The following is a 21,346-nucleotide window of genomic DNA, read 5'->3' as shown; positions in this document are numbered from 1 at the left end:
TTTGAAGTGTCCTGTTCTTCGACATTTGAAATAAATATGATGCATACATTTGCAAGTTAGTAGCTAATAAAAGCATACAAAGACAGAAATGTATCATTTTTTCTTTAATAGAAATGTTTCTTCTGCTCGTAAAGTGTCGGTTTCAGTTGGATTATTTGTCACAGTTGCTCCAATCAGATCGGTCTCCTCCATTTTGTAGATTATTTACGATTTTTGAATCCACATAAACACATCGCCAAAATCTGGCTTACTTTGAGCATGTGTTTTAAACAGTTGAATCCCTTTGTGAATTGTTTCCACTTGCGCCGTCCTTTAATTTCTTCATACAGCGGGAATCCAAATGAATGAATCCTGAGTCCAATAACCATCAAAGTCACTCCAATAGTGCTCCTTAATTACGCTTTCATCCTCCTTTAACAAAATACTTCACATTCATCCAGTTTGTGAGAGTAGTTGTAGCATTTTTGAGACTTTTAAACTTTGTGTGTGTGTGTGTGTGTGTGTGTGTGTGTGTGTGTGTGTGTGTGTGTGTGTGTGTGTGTGTGTGTGTGTGTGTGTGTGTGTGTGTGTGTGTGTGTGTGTGTGTGTGTGTGTGTGTGTGTGTGTGTGTGTGTGTGTGTGTGTGTGTGTGTGTGTGTGTGTGTGTGTGTGTGTGTGTGTGTGTGTGTGTGTGTGTGTGTGTGTGTGTGTGTGTGTGTGTGTGTGTGTGTGTGTGTGATTCTGACAATGTACTTAACCCCAAATAAAAGAACCCAATAAAAAGAGTTGTTAAATAATAGTGAAGTCACGTTGTAATAACAATAACTCATCTCTCTCGGGTTTTTTTGTTTTCTTTTTGTGCTTTGCCAAACGCCACTGTGTCAAGTGTCCTAGTTGGGTTGCCGTACGGAGTTGTTCAGTATGGCAGACCATCTCGCACATGCGCAGTACAGATCGGGCAGGGGGGCAGATCGGCAACAGCGATAATTAAAGTTTCAAAGTTTTGGGGCGTCGCAAATTCCAACAGGAGTCATTTGGGGGGGCCTTGGGTGAAAAAGGTTGGGAACCCCTGGATTAACCGATAAAATGACGTAGAAAAGATTGCTTTTGCCAGATATGTGCTAAAGTAGCCGTTAGCCCGTTTTTCTAAGTGTTGATTTAGACTCTTGGTGTTGGACTTCTGTTCCGTGCGTAAAATGGTTAAAATCGTCTGTTAGCTGAGTTTTTTCCGTTAAGTGGGTATGCATCATTAATAGGTTGTTAAATGTGAAGAAGCCTTGAGACGCTGTTTCTAGCAAGATGTTGCGTCTGCCCCTATGGTCTGCCCCCGGGAGTCTCACAATAACAAGACCGCTGTTAGGAGAGATGACGAGTGGCATTCACAGTGGCCAATCAGAGTGGTACTCAAACCGGATACGTCATACGGGATGAGGGTTCCCAACCAACCAGAATTGTTTAAACTAAGGAAGTAGCGTAATTCATATACCGATCGCAGCCCCGTTTGTCGAGTGGCTTAACGGTACCAACCAACACCGTCAATCAGGTACCGGTACTGACTTGGTACCGGTCCTCGATACCCATCCCTAATAATCCCAAGTAGTAACCTGAGCTTTTAAACAACCAATACTGTACAAATGTTTGTTGATGGTAAGTATGACAGATTTTCTTTTTCATTTCCCAGGGATTCTCGATACATGCGTATGCGAGTTCCTTACATGGCCCGAGGGCACCAAGAGCTAACGGTGCCGGGGGGGGCCATGGTGTTTTTATTTGGCGAGGAAGACAGGGATGGGATGGCAACTGTCATATATGATGGACAGGTAAGAATAGAGAATACATCGTATAGCTTATACTGCAGAGGTGGTGGCAATTGGTAATGATGTGTGTGATGATGATAACTGAAGCATTTTACAAATAAATCATGATTTTAGGCTGTGATGTTCAATAAAAGGTGTGTACTTGGTCAGAAATCTAAATCAACATCCAAAGAAAGGTTTGATTTACCACCATTTTTCAATTTAAATAATTGTGTTCTATTAAATGTATGAAGGCATTTGTAATTCTGTAAGTTACAAGCCCCTTGAGGTCTGATCTGAATCGGATCGGAAGACATTGAGGGAAAGCCAGTTGGTGTAATATAGGTTATGGTTTGGGCTGGTGAAAACCCTGCATAATCTTGTGCTTTGTTGTCTTCTGTATTTCAGCCTCATATAATATTTCATGTATTCTCAGATTTATTTGGCCCTTTGTTTTCAGAGAGGACTTCTTCCAATGTCTCTGCTCGATCCTGCCGATGTCAAGACGTCAAAAAGCAAAAAGGAGAATGTAAAGTATTGTAATAATATATTAATAAACGTTATGATCCTCTGGCCAAAATGTTTTAACGGTCACTTATTATATAAAATGCACTTTTTGATTGATTGATTGATTGATTGATTGATCCAGATTGGCTAGACAGTACTAACATGTGGGCTGGCTTTACATTGAACTTCTGGCAACTTCCCGCCCACCCAACCTTCAGACACATGTTTTTTATAAATGAGACCTATAATATATGCCTACAAATAGTATAATAGGAGACCTTTAAGCTTATGTTAGTGTAGACCTTTACTGGCAGCACTTCCCAAATTGCAGGAGTTAGACTCATGCTGAACAGAGTATTATATTCTTCATGTGAGACCAGGCAGCAAAAGGTTATTTTAGGATAAATACATTTAAAAGTAAAGGACTACAGTTTGCTCTTCAGCGAGAACAGTTTGTATATCACTGTGTTTGTTTCAACAACAAATACAAGTGTCCTGCGTGTTCCACCATTAGATAATACATTCTATATCACTGACTTCTTCCACAGAGAGTTCCCAGTGGGATCCCTCTCCCACCGGGACTGAAGCCCCCGACCCGCCCACAGGCCCAGCCCAGCCCTGCAGCTCCTCCTCGAGGTAAAACACCAACAACACTCCTCTGTTTTATCTAAAATTCTCGTGCCTCAAAGGGAGGACCGCCTGCCACATCATTCCTGCTCTGCTTTTAACATGTGCTTCTCCGTTATTACAGTTCATTCAAGGGTCAGAGCAGCATTCTAACATACAGTCTCAGGACTCTACCTGAATCTGCTCTCTCGTTGGTTGTCTTTACATGTTGTAATAGACAACGTTTTTTCCCTTAAAAAAAGGTTCTAATTCCAGCAAAAAAGAGAGAGTACTGAGACTGTATTAGAGTTTAGTTAGAAGTCAATATTTGTATTATGAATTGACTATACAACATACACTATTTTATTTATTGAATTGTTTGCCTAACTGTTTACCATGAACGTTGTGCATGTTCAGCGGTCCTGCTGTGCACTAAAAGACTAAAAGTCAGTTGTTCTATAAGCATCGGATGTAGCAACAAGATGCTACAATATTTGTTTCATCACGCAAAAAGGCAAGGTGAACCATAGCATTTGTTTTATACATTTTTTCAATCAAGACATCCAGGTTAGGTTTTAGGTCCATAACAATTGTTGCTAGCTATGAATGTGGTCTCAATGGTTGTCAGTTATGATTGACTAGCCTTTGATGCTAATGCTTAGCTACCACATCCCTCCCAGTGTGACAGGACTGAATCTGAGCGAGTTTAGAATAGCCTTGAAATAATTACTTTGAATGGGCACAATGGTTTAAGCATACTATAAATAAACTACTATACTCAGTAACCAGTAGTAATACAATTAATGCATATACTGTATGTAGTAAAGCAACTGACCACTTTTATTTTTGTCAACTTTGCACACAATATATTTGTAATACATTAAAAAAAAAAATTTCTGAGCACATTGATGCTTCTTAACACACAAGAAAACAGGATTATTTTCACAATGTCAAGATTACTGGTTGGTATCAATTTAGGTGCATTATTATGGCTTTTATAATATTTTACCAACCAAGTTGTAAGATGTTGGAAGATATTCATGTTACAAAAATAAGTCTGACAGGCCACAAAACATCAAAAAGTAATAAGACATGTTGGAAATAAACCAAGTTTATCCGGATTTGCAGGCCACTGTATTCAGTTGTAAAACTGTGGATGTTGTTTGAGTTTGCAAATTCAGAAGGTGTTCTGATTGTGACAGCGATATTTTTAAAGGATTGTTGTAGAAAACACACATAGTATTTGTATTCACATGGGAGTATGTGTAATAAAATAGAGACCATCTTGTGATGTGATCACAACAGCCTAATGCTAATTCAACTGTAATGTATTCAGACTGTAATTGTACCTGTACTGTGTTTTCCTGTAGTGAGTTTTTCCTCAGACACTCCACCTCCATCCTACTCCACTGCCACCCGTGCACCGGCCTCAGCCTCAGAGCCCCCCCAGTACACGGACAACCCAACCAGAGACCAGGTAATATTCCCCTGTGAAACACGACATTCAGAGCGGTGAGACGGATCACATCAAAGTTATGTTCTTTGCACATTCAGCTTATGAGAGAGACACACACACACACACACACACACACACACACACACACACACACACACACACACACACACACACACACACACACACACACACACACACACACACACACAATCCTAGCCTTTATACAGATCTAAATATAGAAGGATTATGGGGCTTGTGAAGAAACTGCCTAGTAAGGTTAAAAGTAGCAGGGGGAATGTCCTGATTAAGTCAGTATTAATATAATATAATAATTTATTGTCATTATACAGGTACAATGAGATAGTAGAGCTACTCCTTTTTTGAAGGTGCCCCTCTGAGACTCGGTGTTTCTCAATCGCGAGTACGCTTGCTTGGTATCACGTCTTCCGAGCGTCTTGCTTCAGAAGCGAGGCAAGAATCGCTCCTGGCATTCGGAAAACAAAGAGTGGAACAGGCGAGGAAGTGTGCAGGTGTGCATCACATGAGAAGCCCCGCCTTATATTTTCCGCCACAGCTTTGGGGAAATTGGTCCGTGCGCAAAGCATTGTGGGGATTTTAAGACCGGAGTCTACAAATGTGCAGCCTCGAAATTTCTCCAAATGAAGTACGCCGGGCTCGGTAGATTTCCAAGTATGCTGGACATTGGAACAGTCCTTCGGCGGCACTCGATGATGTAGTATGCTTGAAATAGTGGCTCTGGAGCAGCTTTACTCGACATTGACAAACACCCACTGACAGAGGTATTCAGTGTTTGGATATGAATATCGTTTTCTCTTTCTGAATGCCAGTGATCTGACAACATGAAATGTTTTGATGAAATAACCAATGGACGTTCTGTAGCACATTTCTACCAAATGCCAAAATAATGTGATGTGAAAATGTTCATAAATTAATTAATGATTAAACACTTTAAAATAAAAACGGTTGAAATTGCTCTTTGCACTCAGTTTTAATCCCGACCCCAGATGAAAGCAAACATTTTTGATTGGTGAATTTAATGACTTCAATGACTCAGTCACTGAGTACATCATTTAATATTTGATAGTTTTTAGCTTTAGCCTTTATTTAGCTTATATGATATTAAAATAGTATTACATTTCTTACTTTTCCTATTCTTAAATACTTTCTAATACAGAAACCTTGCACCCAAATTCCCTTCTACTCTTGAACCAATATGGTACACTGTTTATTATTATTTTCTTCCATATGGGGGGCTGATGGTCACTTTGGTTCCAAAAAACATAGATGGCAAAATGCAAAAAGGCCAAACTTGAGGCTCTGAAATGAAAGTCCCCGAAATCAATGTGTGCGGTCAGTGACAAATAAGTTTCTTATTCATAGTTTATTTTCATGCAGGGAAATTCGATAAGGAATCAAAAAATATTTGGGCTGGGTCTGTGTCTTCAAAATATGAAAAGTAACTTCAAAAACTACAATTTCGATTAGTATTAATAATGTTATTGCATAATACCCATATAAACAGTATTCACACTGATCGGACCAGATGATTATTTTAAAATAAAAGCTATATTTACGTTTTTTTTTTTTTTTTAATGTATTCCTGCTCCTTCTTCCCAGCATGCTGATGAGGCTCAGGGAGCGGAGGCGGGCTCTGTGCTGGTGAAGGTCCACTTCACGTACACAGTGGCTCTATCTGTCCCTCTGGAAACAACTAACCATGAAATAAAGGATTGCATCGCACAGAAACTGGGCCAGCCTGCGTCTCAGCTGCGCCTCAGGTAACCACAGGCCTGCCAACCCACTTCTGTCTCCTTGAATTTCAAGGATGAAATCAAGTGATGCTTCATTTCTAAAAATATGCTTGTCTTTGTCCACTGCACCCTGTGGGTCCTATATGTGTTTCTGCTAAGAAAAACTAACAAAGGGCACTGATGCTGCAGCTCCACAAACATGAGGAGTCCATAAAAGAGACAGCAGTAGGATTGATACAGCACACAATAAAACACATTACATTAAATCTAAGAATTGATAACACAAGAAAGGAGCTGATACCAAGAAAGAACAGGAATCCTGCTTTCATGCTTGTTGAAGTGCCTTATCCTGGGCTTTAAACGTTCTGAAGCCACATTTCCTCAAAGCATGCACAGATGTAGTTTTTTTCCTCTCGAAAAAATATGATTTATGAAACAATAAACTCCAGTTGACTTTCCAGAAAAAACTAATATATCCAAAATCCAAATATCATTATTTTGATTAGGCAATCGACAGAAATAAGGTGACAAAAATAATGCGCTAATTGGTGAGCCATAATGACAAAAAATAAAGTGACAAATAATGTAATTTTCTCTAAGACTATGCGTCTAATAATGTCTCTAATAACGTAAAACTGTAGGCCTTCCGCAAGGGTGTAACTTTGGTTTGAGAAGTGGGGGGGACCCAAAACCGGGGGTCCTCTGCAATGAAACATTTTCTCAATTTAATTCCATTTCCTGCCTTTCTACAAATATATTAGGGACTATAGGCTCTGTGCACAAGATGGCGTCTATCAACTTCCGGCGGCTGGGTGTGCGGCTGAGTACTTCCGGTTTGAGTACAGAGTTTTGACAGCTTGACAGTTTGACAGTTTCTTATGTCACACCGAGAGCAAGAATGAGCGGATTTCGGGGTAAAGAAAAGCGATTGGCCTTCCAGCGTGTAAGAAAGTCGGCACTACATTGCTGTGTGCCCCTTTGTACAAATTCGTCCCGTTATCAGAATCAGAATACCTTTATTAGTCCCACAGAGGGGAAATTTGCAGCGTTGAAGCAGGAAAGAGCCACAGACAACTTAGTGTTGAATATCTTACATGCGTTAAAAAGTACTAAGTTATAATATAATAAATAATATGCTAAAAAAGTACTAAGTTATAATATAATAAACAATATGCTGATAAAAAGTTACATAATTTTCAAAAATACAGATCAAAAACAAATCAAATCTACAAATCAAATCCTGTAGCAGTTCTTAGGATAAAGTAGCCCGGTATATATTACAGTTATTAAAGATGGCATATGTACATAAAGTATATATTGCACATAAAGCACATATTGCACATAGTTTGAAGGTATTTAACAGCAGCAAATTACACAATGTTATAATCGGGAGAAAAGTTTCCATTCATTTCGGCAAGCCTAGGCAACAACGATTAAAAGATTTCTTGCTCCCAAACCAATTGTGTATTTTATTACAAAAAGAAGTTATACCATACTATGTTTAGGTACTAATGAATTATATCCTCAAAACAAACGCACACATAAATAACAAAGGAAAATACATAATTTAATAAATCCACAATATGATAACATTTTACAGATTAATTTAATAAACTTTTACAAAACATAGGTTGATGTTATATAGGGGGGAAAAATACATATTTAAACATTTAAATTAGTCTCTGCATATTTCAGTAATGCTAGTTTATATAACAGATGAACAGATGTACAATATCCAGAAAGTAGATTCAAAAAATATATATAATGTGTGCATTTCCAACATATCCTCTGAAAGAGTGTTAGTCGTTGAGTTGAGTAGTGAGCTATTATTTTTTTTTCCATGGTGCGATGTCTGCTGAGAAGTCCTTGTATGCCTCGCTGACTTTGAGGACATCTGGGTCTGGCAGCTCCCCCCGCACGGCCTTGTAACGTGTACTCCTTTGAACATGTTTATATGATAATTAGGACTTTAAGAACAATTTTACACTCAGACAACAATCACAAACTTGTAGCAGGCTACATACAATTACTTAGGACAATATATATTACCTTACACCGTCAGCAACTGTAAACTGCTTTGGCTTAGTGGAAATGAACACCATGTCACTCACTCTGCCTGGTTTCACACCCTATTAGTTACACAAAATAATTGTCAAATTAATTGAAAACGTCGTTGATGCAACATACTAAATCAGCTCTTGGCACAAAGGAAATACTCATTAAACCGTGGATTGGTTGTGAACACATACTGTACTTATCATGGTTCTTGGCTTGTGCCATCGCTGCTCTGTTTCAGTGCAGCTGAGGACAGATGGTACAGCAGCCAGGTTGAGTGTGGAGTAGTGTGCGGTCTGGAACAGCAGTGCAACATTGTGGTTGCAGAGTGCTGTTCCAGCTACACAGGAACACTTTACCACTGCAATCTCCACAGGTGAGCAGTTCTCAAAGACAATCTACACAGTAAAACAAAATGTCAGTCATCTTACATTTAGGACACTGCTTCAATACAACACAGACAAATAAGAAAGCTGAGAGCAGGCTGATCAGGCAAGTAGTAGGTGTGGGAAAAGGCTAAACCATGTCAGGTTGTCACATCATATACACAGAAGTTCTGCTGTTTGGAATACTGTAATTTAAGGACATTCAAACAGATAAACTCTCTCAGCTGTCTCAATTGATTATCTTATTATATTATAACTACATCAAATAGTGTTGGTAGAACGTTGAACAGCTTAACATAGATGTAGGGTACAAAACCAGCACTTACCTAACACTGGCCAACACAAATAATTGGACCCTACATGGATTATACTAACCATTCAGTAAAGAACAGCAGCCGTCACAACCAGTTTCTGGGGTTTCCATGAAAGCAGAGACGGTTTTCAACCTCTCATTAAGAATCTTTGATGAAAGCTAAGTTTGGGTTTAGCTAATGTATTTATCATTTTACACGACAGGGTTACAAAACGAAAATAAATCTGTAGCCCCTGAATGCTACACACACATACTGTGGCTAGCTACCAGTTGATGAGAGCTAATTTATTGTCACTATTATCAAAAATCTGTTGCAAAACGTCAGCTAGCTGGGCTTATTTGAATCCTAAATCACAGGTTACCTATTCTAGCCACATCAAAACCCCAGAACATGAACCTGATTGAGGCTTTGAACCGATGAACACTTTTTATTTTCCTCCTTACTCTGAGATCGTGAGGCTTTTCATGCTTTCTCATGGACCTGTAACAGCTAGCCCTAACGCTCACTCTCCATGGAGGTAGATCTTTGTTTGAAACTGTGGGGAATTGGATATCATTCATGTTATCCAAAAAAACGTAATAGTACATCATTAAAATGCTTCACACTGTATCAAGACTGTCAAGTTGTCAAAGTTAGCCAGTAACTACAGCTTTGTTTGTCACTTACCTTCATAATTGTCGATGTAACTGGATATGTACATCTTGAACCCCTTTTCTCTTTTGCTCCTCGGGGCTGAGCTTGCCGCTTGTACCAGCCGATGTACATCACTGATGTTAACCTTCGGTAGGTCTTAGAGACATCGAGTGTATAATAGTGCCATCTCGTTAACGTTAACCTTCTGACTTTCCTCTACCGCTATCTGTATGCTATCTGTATGCTATCTGTATGCTATCTATCTCTCTATCTATCTATCTATCTATCTATCTATTGCTATCTATCCGCTCAACCACTCCACACCGTAGACCGGAAGTTTACAACCGCCGCCGGAAGTTGATAGACGCCATCTTGTGCAACTAGCCCATAGTGTTAACAAATCCAAGAAAAATGTGTAGTGTAATGAGTGCGCACACTTATGTAGTGTCCTCTCCATGTGAGCCTTTTTTATTTGTGACAACCTCACATCCTCTGGGGGGGGGGCTTCTAATCTCAGTTAGCTCCGAGCTAGCACCAGATGCTAACAACAACCCCCGTAACTCTCTCTGTCTCTCTCTGTCTGTCTCTCGCTGTCTCTCTCTCTCTCTCTCTCTCTCTCTCACACAAAATGCGCTCGTGCCACGCACACACACAGACGCTCCTCCGTGAAGATGACTCCTTGCGTAAAAAATAATAATAAACACATTTGAAAAGTGGGGGGGACACAAAGGGGATTTTGAAAAGTGGGGGGGACATGTCCCCCTGTCCCCAGTGGAAATTACGCCCATGCTTCCGCCATCTATCTAAAAGAAAATGTATAGTCCATTTAAAGCCTCTCCCCCCATGACAGGACGAGATGGCTGCTGCGTACACCTTGACTGTGGCATGAGCAAGCCCCTTGTCCACCAGTAGCTATAGCTAGGATAGAATAGAGCCCAATGTACCGGACAGATGCTCTAGACCAGGGGTTCCCAACCTTTTTCACCCAAGGCCCCCCCAAATGACTCCTGTTGGAATTTGCGACCCCCCAAAACTTTGAAACTTTAATTATCGCTGTTGCCGATCTGCCCCCCTGCCCGATCTGTACTGCGCATGTGCGAGATGGTCTGTCATACTGAACAACTCCGTACGGCAACCCAACTAGGACACTTGACACAGTGGCGTTTGGCAAAGCACAAAAAGAAAACTAAAAAAACCGAGAGAGATGAGTTATTGTTATTACAACGTGACTTCACTATTATTTAACAACTCTTTTTATTGGGTTCTTTTATTTGGGGTTAAGTACATTGTCAGGATAAAACACACACAGACACAGACACAGACACAGACACACACACACACACACACACACACACACACACACACACACACACACAGACACACACACATAATTAAAGTTTAAAAGTCTCAAAAATGCTACAACTACTCTCACAAACTGGATGAATGTGAAGTATTTCATTAAAGGAGGATGTAAGCGTAATTAAGGAGCACTATTGGAGTGACTTTGATGGTTATTGGACTCAGGATTAATTAATTTGGATTCCCGCTGTATGAAGAAATTAAAGGACGGCGCAAGTGGAAACAATTCACAAAGGGATTCAACTGTTTTAAAACACATGCTCAAAGTAAGCCAGATTTTGGCGATGTGTTTATGTGGATTCAAAAATCGTAAATAATCTACAAAATGGAGGAGACCGATCTGATTGGAGCAACTGTGACAAATAATCCAACTGAAACCGACACTTTACGAGCAGAAGAAACATTTCTATTAAAGAAAAAATGATACATTTCTGTCTTTGTATACTTTTATTAGCTACTAACTTGCAAATGTATGCATCATATTTATTTCAAATGTCGAAGAAAAGGACACTTCAAAAGAATAGACTATGTCTAATAAAAAAAATGGTAATATGGTGGCATAGGCCTGAATAAAACAAAAATGAAAAACTGGTATATTAAGCAGGTAAATCAAATGCTTGTCTGCCATGGAACAGTAGCAGAGAGAAGACGAGGTTCAAGTAGGTTCATTAATGTGAACCTTGGGCTTGCCCGCCCGCAGCCAGGGATGGAATGTCCGGTGTAATGTGAGTGACAGCCAGTCTAAAGTCATTGTGAACGTCCAGTGTGTTGCGTGCTTTTGTTTTGATGGCAACAATTGCGCTGAAGGCTGTTTCTGATAGATATGTCGTACTGAATGGGAGTATAATCCTGGTCGTGGCATGCAGTGTGAGCTTTGGAGCGAGGCTTGGTCCTTTGACAATCCAAAACTTTTTAAATCCTTTTTCCTGGAAGTATTTATTTGACAGCAAGTCAGCTTGGATGTCGGTGAGCTCATCTTCGCAATCCAGGTATTCCACATCCTCAACTTTGGCAATAAAGGGATCTAAAACCCACAATTCCTTGGAGACATACTCGTCTATGTCAGCGAACCGTGATTGCATTTCCGTTTGCAGTGCGTTCATATGGCGGATGAACTCGCGACGTACAGACACAGGCACCGTTTCAGGATTGTTTTGGGATTGTTTCAGCAGTAGTGGAAACTGTTGCAGCTCCCCCCTCTCCATTTTCCCGACCCTGTACTCCAGTTTGCGCACAAATGCATCGAGCGCCTCTTTACATTGGAGAATGTTGGACTCAACGCCTTGCAGACGCTGGTTTGTTTCATTGTAGAGACTGAAGATGTCGGCCAGGTATGCTGGTTTAATCCAGAATGACTCAGTCACTTGCTCTGACAGTGCGCGGTTACGAGTTTGTAGAAACTCTTCAATTTTTTCCTTCAGTTCTACAAAGCGTGCCAGCACTCGGCCGCGTGAGAGCCAGCGCACCTCGGTGTGCAGGAGGAGGGTTTGGTGCGCTTCATCCTCGCACAAGTCTGTGAATACACGCTTGTTGGTGGGGCGACCTTTGATGAAATTGACTATTTTAAAAACAGTTGATTGTTTCGCTGAGGTCTTCTGACAGTTTCTTGCTGGCCAGGGCCTGGCGATGTATCACAGTGAAATATTGTGCAGTGTGGGTCCTTTTCTTTCAAGCGACTGTTAAATCCCTTGTTTTTCCCCATCATTGAGGCAGCTCCGTCTGTGCAACATGGAACTAAATTCTCATAGGAAAGATTGTGGGATGAGAGGTAAGAATCCACTGCAGTAAAAATGTCCTCACCCCGGGTGGTAGTGGTAAGGTTGACTGACATAAGAATGTCCTGCTTCAAATCTTCCCCATCGATATATTGCACATAAACGATCAGCACAGCCTCGTCTGCTACAGTTGTGGTTTCATCAAGTTGTATGGCAAATGGCCCCTTTCCAAGCTTTTCAAGCAGCTGCAGCTCGCAGTTACTTGCCATCTTGTCAATTCTGTCTTTCACCGTATTGTTTGAAAGTGGTACAGTTTTTAGCTTCTCCGCCACCTGCGGGCCGCACAGTTTCTCAACCATCTTAATGCAAGCTGGCTTAATGAGCTGCTCGCCAATGTTGTGCGGTTTCTTTGCCTTTGCTATTTAAAGTGCACATTCAAAAGAGGCCTCGGTGGCCTTCTGTGCATCGCTGCCAGCCCTAACAACCGCTGTTTTAATATCCATTGGCTTGTTTGCCTTTGCAAGGTGTTGATTATTTATGAAAAAGTCCCGATCACGCCCGACTGTTTCTGGGTGCATGGTCTGTTGGTGTCTCTTCATTTTGCGGGTTTTGTCCGTTCCCTCCATGAAACCGAAGTTAAGATAGCTCTCTAGGTAGGTCCTCATTTTCTTTTTGATTGCAGATGAGCTGTCATCTTCTTTACGTTTTTCAGACATTTTTAGACAAAAATATTCACCCTATGAAGTCGGTCGCTAGCTAGCAAGCGCAGCAAACTTTTATTATTATGAAAGCTGACACAGTAACGTTAATGTTGGCGCGAATCGGAGGAGTATCAGATGAATTTTTAGAATTTTTATTTTAATTAATCAATTAATTTCTATATTTCATTGTAATGTAGAGACGAGGCTTTTAGCGACAATCATGTATTGCGTTACAATATGTAAAAAAAACGATATGTAAAAAAAAAAATTATATGTAAATGTTTTTATTCTAAATATGATATTAGGCCTCAAATAATCTGAAACCTGGCGCCCCCCCTGCGATCTTTGACGACCCCCCAAGAGGGTCGCGACCCCCAGGTTGGGAACCACTGCTCTAGACTCCCTTCCTCGCACCACGTCTGTCTGTCCTCTGAGAGTGGCACGTAGCCTGCCCTCCTTCTTGATGGGGCGTACACCTCGCTCTCGATGGGGGCGTACCCCTTGCTCTCGATGGGGGGCTGCATTGAGCAAAATCCCCAGATACCCCACCTGCTGGTGAGGTATAGGACTGCTCTTTCATCCAATTGACCGCAAACCCCCAACTTGGTTAGGTGTAAGATCAATTTGGCTGCTTGGAACATCTGCCCATTCCCTGGAACTGGCCATGGCCACGAAGTCGTTGAGATAAAATAAAACCCTCATGCCATGGTCGGGAAGCGGCTTGAGTGCTGTGGCCACACATTTGCTGAACGTGCGTAGGGGCAGGGAGTAGCCAAACGGTAATCTATTGTACTCATAGGCTATCCCCTGGAAGGCAAAACGCAAATACTTTCTGTGCTTTGGAGCAATTTTTACATGAAAGTAAGCGTCCCTCAGGTCGATGGTTGTGAACCAATCGCAAGCAGCTGTGGAGCCGCAGCTAAGAAGCTGTGGTACTCTCTGGTGGCCCACTCCGCCGCCAAACCTTCCATAAAAGAAAGTTTGGCCCATGGGGACTGGGCTGTAGAACCCCTGGCGGAGGCGGCTCACCGGTTTCGGCGGCAGTGGTGGGAGGAGCGGTAGCCCTACACGCTCCGCCGCCATGGTCCTGACAGACTTGGGCGGTGGACTTCCACGGACGCCGGACCCGGGAGTGCCCGCCAACGGGAAGTCCTCGTCATCCTCCTCCCCGGCAAACGGAGCCATCCGCCCCGCTGGAATGGCGAACGTGAATGGCGAACGTCTCGGCCATATCCTTGTCCCCCAAACACTCGAAGGAGAGGTGGTGGGGATCGGCCCCCGCAATTAAGCCAGGGCACGCAGGACAGGCCCTGGTCTCCACGAAGGTATGATAACTTCTTTCTTCTTCTTTCAAACGTTTTACTTTTCTCTGTCAGGTGTTATTCTGCTCGCTGAAGAGAAAAGGATGACAGTCAGGAGGTGTAGCTGCCTTTTTATATGCGCACGCATTCAGGTAGGCTCGCCCTGATTGGCCGGCTACGTTTATACAACTTCAGTGTGTGAACGCTCGCGTATCATTGATGAGAGTAGTACCCATAGAGTCCAGTAGAGCGCTCCGCCTGTGCTTATAGAACCAGGGTTACAATACGTAACCCCCCGTTTTTTTATAAAAGGAACCTGTATGGACATTTATGCAGGCTGGGGAATTTTTTATCTATAATATTTTACGATTTGATCCGGACTAATTTAAAAGAAGTGCTATTTCACTAGAAACATAGAATCACCTCTATCGCCAATATAGAGACCAAGGGTTTAAAGACTATATGTGACCCAGCTGACATAACAACAGCCGGTGTTTCTCGTGAGTGTTTTCCCCGGAAAAAAACACAATACACACAAATGCAAAATTTCACAAACACACACACACGTATACACACACACACACTCGCGAGCTTCTCCCAGACCAGTAATCCAAACGAAAATATCTTCCCTTTTGAAAATTTGCTCCGCTAATGATCAATCAGGTCGATGGATTCCAGAGAAGAGGAAACTTTGAAGGCCTTTTTCTCAAAATGATGACTCGGTGACAGTCATTATATAATGTGACATATTTTGCTTAATATTCGGAGTACAAAAACAATCCTGATATTATTAGAACACTATGCATCTCCTCTTTCCAACAGTGTATACAACTCAAAATGTGTCTTCGGGTCATTGCGACTGATTTCGATGGAGCAGGTCACATATGAAAAATGTTCACAAAGTTCCGGACGGGAGCTCCGGAGTTTAAACTGAATGCTGGACAATTATAGGGAGCTTGGGAGATCAGCCACAGGAGAGAACTCCGCCACTAGGGGGGGCCCTCTCATTAGGAGAGGCCTTACCTCCCACCCACCAGTGGGGGAAAGGGGGATAGTTCTGAAACCTCCAAAAACCTTGTAAGACCAAGTTTTGATGTTTTAATTTGTATTTGTTTAGCTTAGTGGTTGCTGCTACTATACCTATTGTGTTTTGTGACATGGAGGGAACGAAAAGATGCTTTGAAGGGAAATATAATGCAACGTAGGGGAATCAAAATGGTCCTTAGGGACCTGGGAAATGTAGTCTGCAGTGTATAGTCCCTTGCGCTGGCACCTGCAGGGTGGAGCTCTGGGCTTATTCAGACTAATTATGCTCTACCCAGCCAAGTAAGCTGCGGCCCGACTTCTCCATGGTCACTACCGGATGATAGGAAGTTGGGGTGCAGTGTCTGTTAACCAAAGGCCGGTCAGGGGCAGTGTGGTGGGTCGATGTTGTAGGGCGACAGGGCGTTTATCCATCGGGGCTCCACCACTGTGTGAGATAGAACAACAACCTTTCTTACTCACTCACTGCAGTGTTTCAAAAATGATTTTCGGGGCACAAAATAAAAGGCTATAGCGTTTATAAGTAATTTGGTTAAATCTGTTTGTGTCTGTGCTCTGTCTTTTCCTAATCACCGTGGCCCGTCAGTGTCACCTCTCATCCTTCTGTCTTTTCATTGTTTTCAACGCCGTATCTTGTTCCCTTATAGACTACTCAACACCCCCAATACGGTGCCGGTCCTCCCTCACTTGCATCTCGTTGTTGTCTCCCCGCTCTCGTCTCCGAAGTCTGGTCCACTTGCGCTCTTCTCCCGGGTCCAGCACCTGCCAGCTTCTCTAGCGCATCGCCCTCGCCGCGTCTTGAGCACTCTTATACACCATGGTTCCTTCGTTCCAGTAAACCCTCAGGGTGTCCATTGGAGATTGAAACCGAATCCCCTTGTCTTTGAGAATTCTCTTGAGCCCCGCATATGCATATGTGCATCCTTTGAATCTCCAACTTAATATCCTCCAACATTCCCAGCTCCTTGTGAATTAACCTGTAGACTTACTCGGAGACCGAGTCTCCGTCTATTCCCTCCTTCAACCCCCAAATTTGTACATTATTTCTTCTCGACCTCCCTTCTAGGTCGGACAACTTATCTTGGAGCTTGGTTTGTTGTTCAAGAGAGGCCGTAAGAATGTCCTGGACGTCGGTACTCCACTCCTCGACCCCAGCCGTACGCTCTTCTAAGATCTCAATATCCTTCTTTGGGCCCGCATCTCCGCCACAGCGGTCTCAAAGTTTCTATTTGTTTCCTCTCTGAAGCTATCAAGCCCTTGCTTCATATCTTCTCCGTGTTTGTCTATATATTCTCTCAGTTGTCCCATTTTTTCACGTACTCCTCTTAGATTTTCTTCCATTTGGCTGCCAATTTGATCCAGTTTAGCATCCATGTTGTGCTGGGCATTCTCGAGTTTAGCCTGCATGGCATCTAAGCTAGTCTGCAGCGCCGACACCCAGCTAGGTTGCTCGTTGCTGCTAGCTTTAGTTGCGTTAGCCGTTAGCGGCTGTCAGTGTTCCGTCTGGACCTGCATCTTTCCCGACAGTTTTTCGACTTTCGTCTTTCTCTCCGTTCCTTTCTTACTTACTGATTTGCTCATGACCTATTCTTCCAACTTCGGATTGCATTTACAGGGGTTTTCTTCCTTTTTTAACTTATTCGGCCGGGAGCTCCTCTTTTTAGCTGCTTATCGCCTCATGTGTAAATCGGAAGTCCCCCAATCTCATTTTTAACTGCCCCCCTTCCATTGAATATTAAAGTAAGCGATTTTAACTCAAACTCAGTGGTCCAAAACTCAATTAAGATCTGGGGTCAATTTAGGAAACATTTGAATCTGAAAAGCATATGCAGTTTTTCGCCAATAATGTCTAATCACCATCCCGTTTGGACATGGCATTTGCTGTTTGGCATAGAAGTGGCTTGTTCTATTTTCAAGAAGACAGTTTTGCATCCTTTACGCACTTGTGTAGGGATCACAACATACCAAAATCTCACTTTTTTAGATACCTCCAGGCTCTGTCTTTTGCGTCTAAACATTTTCCAGGATATCCTTGTCCACCCTCTAAAGACCTAGCTAACTCAGTTCTTAATTTGAGTCCATTTAATAAAGGGGCTGTGTCCAAAATATATACATTGATTCTGAATAACTGCCCTCCCACATGGAACAAAACTAAAGATGCATGGGAAGGAGATATTGGTGATTCTATCTCAGAGGAAGCCTGGAAACAGAGGAAGCTCCTGTGTTTTGGTCACTCTCTGCAATATCTGACAGGATACTGTTTCCTAACCCTCAAACAGCTATTTGTGGAACTTTTGACACAGGACTAGGGTTCTCCTCCCTCCACAAAAATGCGGTTGCCTATGCGTCGTTGCATGCCCGCCGTCTCATACTGCTAAATTGGAAAGGAAAGAATCCCCCTTCCTATATTCATTGGATCAGGGCAGTGATGCTGGAGTCAGACTTGAACAAATTGAGATATGCAGTTATATGCATATGCAGTATATGCAGTTATATGCATATCAGTTTAATTTACAAATACGACAAAACTTGGTCGCTATTTATTACCCATGTTAGAGGCCTATCCCTCACCTGATTCACTTTGCAATTTTTCTTTGACTTTTGACCTGGGCACTCTGGGGTCCTTGATTGTGGGCTTGGAGTTTTTACGTACCTTGTCACACTACAGCAGGGGTGGCCAACCCGCGGCTCTCGAGCCGCACGCAGCTCTTTGCCTAGTTTCATGCGGTTCTTCAGTTCATATCGAGTTGTATATGTGTGAGTTTGGGGGAGAGACACTGACTCCTGACTAGTGTTGCACGGTGTACCAAGGTATACCGCGATACCCTGCCGTTAAAAACGTTACGATTACTCCGTTTCATTAGTATCGGTACTTTAAGAATGACGGGGGAAAGTACTCCAGTGACAATGCGCCGTTTTAATAAAAGCCGTATGTGTTCAGCGCTCTGCTTCCAATCCCTGCACTGCAGCCGTGCCTGCAGTCCCGCCCCTCTCAAGCACGCTCAAGTGCCTCCCCTCTCTCGTGCACGCGAAAGCTGCCAGAGCATGTGAGAAAACGAGAAGCATGGCTGCAAGTGGGAGTGCAACTGCGCCTCAGCTTGTTGACAAAAAAGACGCCAGAAGCGAAATGTTGATGTATTTTAGCTATATCTCTGACAGTTAGGGCAAGCCTATGGACACCACGGCCTGTCTGTAAGAAATGTATTAATTTGATTGAATACGAAATCTTGTCATTTATTTTATTTATTGTTCTCATTGTTTAAAAGTTTGTGTTATGGTTATGGTTCTGGTGTGAAATAAAGCACACTAATTACATTTAAGACTGTTTCCCTTTTTTTAAGAAAAGTATTGAAAAAGAATCGGAATCTGAATTCTTGAGTTGGTATCGGTATCGAAACCAAAATGTTGGTATCGTGACAACACTACTCCTGACAGTTAAACCTGATATTTAGTAGGTCTGTTAAGTATTGAATGCTGATAATTCTGACGTAATTTGGCCGGTCAAAGTTGTTTGGGCTCGGATAAAATCGCTCCGTTACTTTTCGAATCATAATAATACCTGGATGCAGAGAACCAATCACCTTTGAGGGGGGGAAAACCTATCGCTGATTAAAGCCTATCCAGTGTTTCCCCTACCATTGTCTTGGAGGGGCGCCAACGGAGCCCCGCGCCCCCCCCTGAAATTCAAGGTGTTATATAATACTGTATATATAAAACATTTTTTTAAATATATATATAGCACCAAATTGCAAATAATCTATAACTACTGTCACTTTTCACATTGAACATATGCTCTTTTATTAAATAAACTAAATTCATTTTAAGTTGTGAGTTTAGTGTTTTTGACCCGAAGAAACACTGATGCATTAATCAATAACAATAATCCACAGCTCCTCTCTCTACTCCAGAGGATTTAAAAAATATACAGTATATCCCAATGCCACTAGAGGTTTAGAAGGCTGGCAATAAGAATAGCATAAACTAAAATGTTTTGTTTGGGTTATGTATGTGATGTTTTATTATTCATTCCATTTCATACCTTTTATTTATCCAGGTGTATCCCATTGAGATCATTGATCTCTTTTTCAAGGGAGACCTGAAATCTGAATATGTACTCGAATACTGTCTATTGTCATCATTATTTTGTTGTATTTATTTATTTTGGTTACTTTTAATTTGATATATTTTTTATATTTGATTTCTAAGACCATTTATTTATTTATCTTTCTGTCGTATGTTTGTCTATACATTGGGGAATACCACCAGGATGGGGGAGGGGGGTGGTATGTGAGGGGGTTTGCAACTTTTTGTCGTAAATGTTGGACATACTGTATTTCTGAAGAACAGAAAAATAAAGTTGTTAAAAAAATAAAAAATAAGTTCTAAAAACCATATTTAATAAATAATGCTTTAACTCAAGTATATCTGTCTTATCCATCATATATCAAGAGGCTGTTAATGGCTCCAACTCTTTCCTATCTTCTGTAAACAAATGTTTCCCCTTTGATGCCCTCAACATATCATCTATTCCTCAGCCATAACCCATAACACTGTGTCATCAGATATAAGCAGCATGGCTCCCAGATGCTAATCCCTCTGGGGGGCGAGGGGGGGCCAGGCTGTACTGTGCAAGATGTGGCTGAGGCTGGCAGAGTTACCCTGTGGTGTCAGGTGAGGATCTGATCTAATGAATACTATGATATAGCAATACTGTAACCAATGGAAACTATACCTGTTTTTATTATTTGAAATGCCAAGGTATAGAGGTATAGAATCATTTTGTAGTTTGCAATATATTGGTTGACTTAATTATCTAACAATGTTAGCATTGGATCCTTTAAAATGTGTTTGCAAGTGTATAATAATAATACAATAATAATTAAAATAAATAATCTAATACAGGATTAACCCCCTTACTGTGCTTCTTCAGAAAGAAGACCCCTTGGCCAACCGCTCTATCCTCCACCAGATGGTGGCGCTGTACGACTACACTGCTCAGGGACCAGAGGACCTGGAGTTCAGCGAAGGAGACACCATCGACATCTTGGGTGAAGGTGAGGCACTGCAGGGTAAACCTCAAACTGAATGTGCATGTCATAGAACTGCTTCCTTCTGTGTTCCAGTGTGAGTCTTTATGTATCGCTCTCACCTCTCTTAGTGAATGAGGTGTGGCTGGAGGGACACAGTGCAGGAAACATCGGCATCTTCCCCGGCTGCTTCGCCTACAGGGAGAAGGCCAACATCACCCAGAGCTCCGGGTTGTAAAAGCAGACGTGTAACTGCAGTCATCCCTAATAAATCTATTTCCTGAGAATGCAGGCATAAAGTGGACTTCGTATCGAATTTTTCATGTTTAAAAATATTTTTGTGGAGTGGGTGTAAAACTTTTGAATGAGGATATGTTGAATCATGTTACATTTCTCTATGATACTGAAGAGTGGGTTTAAATTGTATCACTGTAATATTCAACTGAGGGTCCATACTGACCTGATTGAACTTTTTGACATTTATATCCAATGTGGTATCAGTATGATGCTCCTGTAATATTTATACAATCACCCTGGTTTGGCAACTTTGATGTTCCAATGGAGCCTACAGTATCTACTACTGTAGGGACTTTATTCTGATACATTATCTTTAATTGTAAATATTTTGTACATTTTAATTTCTTAACATTTTGACTCTTTCATGAATAAACATACACAGCGAAAACCACAGTGTA

The 21,346-nt window shown here is 41.7% G+C and overlaps 1 protein-coding gene across 2 annotated transcripts in view; it reads left to right on the top strand.

The window, feature by feature from the left end:
* Positions 1-20,950, top strand: part of LOC307044834 (neutrophil cytosol factor 2-like) — a 35,179-nt gene extending 14,229 nt beyond the window's left edge. For both annotated transcript variants that reach the window (XM_079690238.1, XM_079690239.1), the window contains 8 exons: positions 1,661-1,799; positions 2,236-2,304; positions 2,831-2,918; positions 4,259-4,365; positions 5,983-6,143; positions 20,187-20,295; positions 20,555-20,678; positions 20,783-20,950. In XM_079690238.1, the coding sequence (XP_079546364.1) occupies positions 1,661-1,799; positions 2,236-2,304; positions 2,831-2,918; positions 4,259-4,365; positions 5,983-6,143; positions 20,187-20,295; positions 20,555-20,678; positions 20,783-20,889 (904 nt within the window). In that variant the 3' untranslated portion in view covers positions 20,890-20,950. The remainder of the gene's footprint in view (positions 1-1,660; positions 1,800-2,235; positions 2,305-2,830; positions 2,919-4,258; positions 4,366-5,982; positions 6,144-20,186; positions 20,296-20,554; positions 20,679-20,782) is intronic.
* The last annotated feature ends 396 nt before the right edge of the window (positions 20,951-21,346 follow it).

Source organism: Notothenia rossii (assembly GCF_949606895.1).
Source record: "Notothenia rossii genome assembly, chromosome: 6".
Classification (NCBI taxonomy): Eukaryota; Metazoa; Chordata; class Actinopteri; order Perciformes; family Nototheniidae; genus Notothenia; species Notothenia rossii.
The sequence above is the reverse complement of the archived record's forward strand: the minus strand, read 5'-3'. Positions and strand labels throughout refer to the sequence as shown.